The following is a 7,307-nucleotide window of genomic DNA, read 5'->3' as shown; positions in this document are numbered from 1 at the left end:
GCAGAATCTTGGAGAAAACTGAGAAAATAAATGAAGAAGCATTGAAAAGCCAGGTGAATTTTACCAACATAGCAGAACCCAGCCGAAGTGAAGACAGTAGAGATCGTGAAGGAGGAAATATAAATTTCAAAGGAAAAGGCCGTGGTAGTTTCAGAGGAAGAGGTCGTTGTAATTTTAATCAACAATGGAGAGACAACAATTTCAGGCCACTTAATCAAGGAAGAGGTGGACACAATTTCAGATCTTCCAACCGTGGAAGAGGAAGAGGCAGCTTCACTAACCAGGAGAGGACAAATTTCAATTGCTACCACTGTGGAAAATTCGGGCACAGAGCTGCAGATTGTAGATTCAAACAACAAGCAAATATAGCAGAAAATCAATATAAGCATACTGGTGAGAGTTCTGATAGTCCACAAACCTTACTTCTAGTAGCAAATAATTTTTCAGGCGATGGAGATATTTGGTACCTAGATACTGGCTGCAGCAACCACATGTGTGGGAAAAAGGAGTTATTTTTCTCACTAGATGAAACGGTAAAATCTACTGTGAAATTCGGAAATAATTCTAACATTCCGATTTTGGGAAAAGGTCGAGTTGCAATTAAATTGAAGGATGGTTCTCAAAATTTCATCTCTGATGTTTTCTATGCTCCTGGTCTTCATCATAACCTGTTGAGTATGGGACAACTATCAGAGAAAGGTTACAACATGCAGATTCATCATGGATACTGCACGTTGATAGACAAAAGTGGAAGATTTATAGCTAAAGTAAAAATGACCCTGAATCGCTTATTTCCTTTGAAGATTTGTCATGAAAAGTTTTCTTGTTTGAGTTCTATTATTCCCAATGATGATTGGTTGTGGCATATGCGCTTTGGACACTTTCACTTCTCTGGATTAAATTATTTGTCAAAAAAAGAATATGTTTCTGGCTTGCCTATTGTGAATATTCCTAATGGAGTTTGTGAGACGTGTGAGATTGGAAAGAAGCATAGAGAATCATTCCCAACCGGAGTATATTGGAGGGCAAAGAAGCTATTAGAGATAGTTCATTCAGATTTATGCATGGTTGAAATACCAACACATGGCGGTAGCAGATATTTCATTACTTTTATTGATGACTTTAGCAGAAAAGCTTGGGTGTATTTTTTGAAACAGAAATCAGAAGCTTGTGATGCCTTTAAGTCATTTAAGGCATTTGTGGAGAAACAAAGTGGTTGTAAGATTAAAGCATTAAGGACAGATAGAGGCCAAGAATATCTTGCCTGTGCAAATTTCTTTGACCACCATGGAATTCAGCATCAAATGACAACTAGATACACTCCTCAACAAAATGGAGTAGCAGAAAGGAAAAACAGAACAATCATGGATATGGTGAGATGCATGCTAAAGGCAAAACAAATGCCTAGAGAATTCTGGGCAGAAGCAGTTTCTACTGCTGTGTATATTTTGAACAGGTGTCCAACAAAGAGTGTTTGTGATAAAACACCAGAAGAAGCTTGGAGTGGAAGGAAGCCCTCAATCCGGCATCTCAAAATTTTTGGGTGTATAGCATATGCTCATGTACCAGATCAACTCAGAAAGAAGCTAGATGACAAAGGAGAGAAGTGCATCTTTATTGGTTACAGCACCAACTCAAAGGCGTATAAGCTTTACAATCCAGTGACAAAGAAGGTTATCATCAGCAGAGATGTGACCTTTGATGAAGAAGGAATGTGGGATTGGTCTTTCAAAGCACAAAAGGAGCCTGTAATAAATCCAGAAAACTATGAAGAGGAGAATGGACATGTAAATCCAACACCTGATGAACCAGAAACATCAAGCAGACCACAAAGGCAAAGGAGATTACCAGCCAGATTGGAGGATTATGTTGTGGGTAATGATAATGACCCATCTGATGAAGAAATTATCAATTTTGCCTTATTTGCAGATTGTGAGCCTGTAACTTTTGAAGAAGCTTCAAATAATCAATATTGGAGAAAAGCAATGGATGAAGAAATTCATGCCATTGAGAAGAATCAAACATGGGAGCTGACAGACTTACCAGCAGACAAAAAGCCAATTGGAGTAAAGTGGGTGTACAAAACTAAGTACAAGTCCAGTGGAGAAATTGATCGCCTTAAAGCAAGGTTGGTAGTAAAAGGGTACAAACAAAAGCCAGGTATTGATTATTTTGAGGTATTTGCTCCTGTAGCGAGATTAGATACAATTCGTATGCTTATCTCTCTATCAGCTCAAAATAATTGGAAAATTCATCAAATGGATGTTAAATCTGCTTTTCTGAATGGCACTTTGGAAGAAGAAGTATATGTTGAGCAGCCTGCAGGATATGAAGTTAAAGGAAAAGAAGATAAAGTCTATAGATTGAAGAAGGCATTGTATGGTCTGAAACAGGCACCCAGGGCGTGGTATAAGAAGATTGATTCTTACTTTGTGGATAATGGTTTTCAGAGATGCCCATTTGAACACACTTTGTATATCAAATCAGTTGATCCTGACAATATTCTTATTGTGTGCCTCTATGTTGATGATCTAATTTTTACTGGCAACAATCCAAAAATGTTTGTAGAATTCAGGGAGGCTATGGTTAAATGTTTTGAAATGACGGATTTGGGCCTAATGTCCTATTTTTTAGGCATCGAGGTTGATCAGCGAGTTGATGGAATTTTCATTTCTCAAAAGAAATTCGCAGGTGATATTTTAAAGAAGTTCAAGATGGAGAATTCAAAGCCAATCTCAACACCTGTTGAAGAAAAGTTGAAGCTGACCAGTGACATTGGAGGCAAGAAAGTCAATCCAACTCTCTATAAAAGTTTGATTGGAAGCCTTAGATATTTAACTGCAACCAGGCCAGATATTGTCTATGGAGTTGGACTACTCAGTAGATTCATGGAAAAGCCTCGAGATTCTCATTGGCAGGCAGCTAAAAGAATTCTCAGATATATCAAAGGTACTCTGACAGAAGGAATTTTCTATGATAAAAACATTGATGTGAATCTTGTTGGATATACGGATAGTGATTGGGCAGGAGATATAGAGACAAGAAAGAGCACGTCAGGATATGCATTCAATCTTGGAAGTGGTACAATATCATGGTCATCAAAGAAGCAACAAGTGGTGGCACTCTCAACTGCCGAAGCAGAATATATAGCAGCAGCAAGTTGTGCAACCCAAGCTGTGTGGCTGAGAAGAATGCTTGAAGTAATGTATCAAAAGCAAAATACTCCCACAATGATATTTTGTGATAACAAGTCAGCAATTGCATTATGCAAAAATCCAGTATTTCATGGAAGATCCAAGCACATAGATATTCGGTTTCATAAAATCCGAGAACTGGTAGCTGAGAAAGAAGTAACAATTGAATATTGTTCAACTGAAGAACAAGTTGCAGATATTTTCACGAAGCCGTTAAAAGTTGAGTTATTCTGCAAGTTAAAAAGAATGCTTGGAATGATACAAGCTTGATTTAAGGGAGGCAATGTCAGAAAACTAAATCAAGCTACACTAAGCTACAGTAACTTGGAATTCAAAATTGTAGGCTACCGACAATCTCTTAAATTGATGAATAGTACGTTACTTGAAAGTCAAAATTGGCTGCACCGTTTCAAAGTGAAATTTGGAATTCTATAATTGCTGCATGGTTCAAATTGAATTCCACGAAGGCTGCATCATCATTCATCTCAAATTTGCATACGTTAAGTTTCTTAAATATAATATTTTATTATTTTGTGTGTTGTAACATTTGCCTATAAAAGGCCATATGTTGTACGTTGTTAGTGTATGTAAGTTGAGTGAAAAATTTCCTCTTCCGTTTCTCTTGTTTCTGCTGTGTGTATATGAGTGTATTTGATAAAAATTATGTCCCACTGATATCAGATTTGAGTAAAAATATTTGATTAAGTCAAACAAGATCATGATTTACAAACTACAATTTAAACATGATATTAATATACGTGCGTTTGGAGGTCTTCTTGTCACATCCAATTCAATAGAAATTAATATCCTAAAATCACGTAAAACTGAAATATTTGGTTGAAGGCCGGCAGGGTATGGAAGATTAGAATTTGGTAGCTATTTGTACCATATATTAAAGTATGGATTACGTTATTCTCATATAATATTTTGGCGGAATAAAATAGAATAAATCTTTTGTTCGGAAATTCATTCACAAACAAGCTAGATCGTTAGTGTATGATCTTTTGAAAGAGACTATATATTCTTAAAATACAAGAACAATAATATAGAGAATCCTGAAGTACCGCACCGAATTCATAATTTGGCAGGTTGTAGTTCCTAGGAGGAACATTCACTGTTGTAAGTTTGTAACAATGCGCCGTTTCTGCCGCAGAAAATTATTTTTCTTTTGTGTTTTTTTTTTTTTTTTTTTTTTTTTTTTCATTTTAGTACCCACTGTCTATATATGAAAAAGGAAAAAGAAATTTAACTTAGTCGAGGTGCAGGGAACTTTGGAAGACAAAGCTTTAATTGTAATAACCGACCTTCACGAACTTAATCATACGTACCGTACCATTAGCGGTGGCTTTAGTATAGATTCATTGAAGATGGAGGCAGAAGAAGCACAGGGATTGGTCCGTTTTGTCCCTTCTCCGTAGAAGACACAGCAAAATTATGAGAAACACACCTATCCCATGTGTTATAATTATAAAGGTGTTTCATTTAAAATATGGATGCCTACTTTTTTTGATGACGAAGATGTGACAAGATGACTACGTCACAGAATACCAAACACTTCATAGTACCTTAACATGTTAAATAATTTTTTTTAATCAATTGGGATGGGAATTTTTTTTTATTAAGTTAAACTTTCTTTCCTTGGAAATGTTTTTGAAGGTTTTGAAAAACTGTTTTATTTTTAGTTTTGAAACTATTAAAAACATTTATCAACCTGTATGTAAATAAGTTCAACACTTAAAAGAAATTTTTGAAAAAAAATTGTTATTATAAATAATTTAATATATATATTTTTAGTTAAAGATCATGATTTAATTTTTTATTTAAACATTGAGTCATGATTAAATATGTTAGTTTATTTTTTGTAAAGATTGATCTCATAAGAAAAAAATTATATCTCAATATTATAAAATATATAAATAAATAACTTCTGGACCTCTCTCTATTCTTCTCTTAATATAAAAAGATTGATCTCATAAGAAAAAATTATATCTCAATAGTATAAAATATAAAATATATAAATAAATAACTTCTAGACCTCTCTATTCTACTAGAGGTATATTAATAGGAGTGGATCATAGTAGTATACAATTGAATATTGAGTCTATTTCAAATTAGGCATCCATTATGATGAAAAGGGCAAGTATGGGTACATTCTCCCCAAAGCATTCAAGCAAGGATGGTGTTAGATCCATTAGTTTGCCAACTAGATCACATCCAAGCACAGTTAGAATTGAAGAGGAGTTGAACAAGCTTAAATCATGGGAGACATCATCATCGTTTACATCAAGGGTGGGAACAATTTGCTTTGGTCTATCTGGCCTTGCAGAATTGTACAAATGCATAGAAGATCTTCTAAAATTGCCATTGACCCAACAAGCACTATGCCAGCACCAAAATGAGAAATGGGTCAATGAGTTGCTAGATTTCCCATTAGGATTCTTGGACCTATTGGGCAAAACAAGGGATGCTATTCTGTTAATGAAAGCAAGTATTGAAGAACTTCAGTCTGCACTTAGAAGAAGAAGGGTTGGAGATTTAGACATGGAGAGCCAGTATTGGAGCCTCAGAAGAAACATGAGAAAGGAATGCACAAAATTTTTGCTTTTGTTGAAGCAGATGGATCATGAGTCATTTGGGGCCTCTCCTCCAATGGATCTTAATGACCATTTGATTGCAGTGGTGAGAGTGGTGAGAGAAGCTAGTTGGATCACCAGCTCCATATTTCAGTCACTTGTTGTGTTCCTTTCTTCACCAACCTTGAAACTAAAGCCTAATAAGTGGGTATTTGTCTCAAGGTTGATGCAGAAGGGGGTGTTTGCTTGCAACAATCATCAGGGAAATATAAATGAGTTGGAGAAGGTGGATTTTGCTCTCAACAGTTTGGTTGTGGACAATCTGAGCAAAGATGCTGAGGCTGAGAAGATTCAATCTGCACATGGAAGGTTAGAAGCTTTGGTGGTGGCCATTGAAGAGATTGAAAATGGATTGGAATGTTTGTTTAAGCGTTTAATTAATACTAGAGTATCTTTTCTCAATATATTTTCTCCTTAGGTAGAATATAGCAAGCATGTGTAGATGAGAACTCAGAGCCAATTAAGGCCTTGTGCTGCTGGCATTTCCAATGTACAAATTAATAGAGTTGTCAAACATGTAACATGTACATTCTGGTTGTTCTTCTTTAACTTTTATATCTCTCCTTTCTTATTTCAATCCTTTACCAGAATTCCATCATCTTTTATTTGTTAAAATCATAGAATATTTGAATCTTTTTGAACGGTGGCCTCAAATTCTGTCATTTCAGTTAAGCACTGTCATTAACTCTTAAATATTGAATTAACCATTTGATCAATAAATAAGTAATTACTGGGCATAACAATAACTCTTCGGTAGGGGAAGAGGGAAGTAATTCTTTAAATTCTTAAAATAGAGACTCATTTGTACTATTAGTTGGCAAATAAAGACACATCCTCCCAATTATATTCTTTGCTTGCAACACGGGAGGGCTTTTCCAATTTTTATTTAACAAAGATGCATATCTCATTCTCGAAGAGTCTTATAAAAACAATATTTTACTTATAGTTGTGATTATGTCTAAATTGACATTATTTAAAGAATACAAGTATTAAAATAGATTATGTTTTTGATGTTTTTTCACTCTTTCAATCATTGCATATGTATTCCCCATTGGGGAAAAAGAATACCGAAACATATGGGTTTGTCATTCCAAGGCTCCATCAAATCAATAAATGAACTATGTAGTCAATTGTGAACACAAATTTGTAGTGTATAGCTCAAGTGGGGAACTTAGACAGTGCGACATGACTCCAAAATTGGTTGAAGTAACTAATTTAACTGGTTACCTAACTAAAGATGATTCTAGTAATAACGTGAGTGAGACAATTGGCAACAAAAGCATAGCAGAACACCTAGGAGCATGAAGTACGTGATACAAAAAATATTAATAAGGAAGTTGGTGAGGGGTGGAGGGGTTATGATAAGAGCAATGACGCACTAATGAGTATGGAATTTTGATTTTTGTCCGTTGCTATATTCAACCCAAAACTAGTGTTGAAAAATTGATTGTACCTTCAATGAATATGATTGTAAGTTTTT

General features: G+C 35.1%; 1 protein-coding gene across 1 annotated transcript; it reads left to right on the top strand.

Annotated features, from left to right (window-relative positions):
* Window positions 1-5,219: 5,219 nt before the first annotated feature.
* LOC109792805 (uncharacterized) lies at window positions 5,220-6,376 on the top strand. The gene has a single exon (XM_020352242.3). The coding sequence runs from the start codon at window positions 5,319-5,321 to the stop codon at window positions 6,243-6,245; it is 927 nt and encodes a 308-aa protein (XP_020207831.1). The 5' UTR covers window positions 5,220-5,318; the 3' UTR covers window positions 6,246-6,376.
* Window positions 6,377-7,307: the final 931 nt, after the last annotated feature.

Source organism: Cajanus cajan, chromosome 5 (assembly GCF_000230855.2).
Source record: "Cajanus cajan strain Asha chromosome 5, NIPB_CcT2T_4, whole genome shotgun sequence".
Lineage (NCBI taxonomy): Eukaryota > Viridiplantae > Streptophyta > Magnoliopsida > Fabales > Fabaceae > Cajanus > Cajanus cajan.
The sequence above is the reverse complement of the archived record's forward strand: the minus strand, read 5'-3'. Positions and strand labels throughout refer to the sequence as shown.

What these genes read in the sequence shown, in the direction of transcription:
- LOC109792805 (XM_020352242.3), top strand. Translation starts at nt 5,319, where the DNA reads ATGATGAAAAGGGCAAGTATGGGTACATTCTCCCCAAAGCATTCAAGC.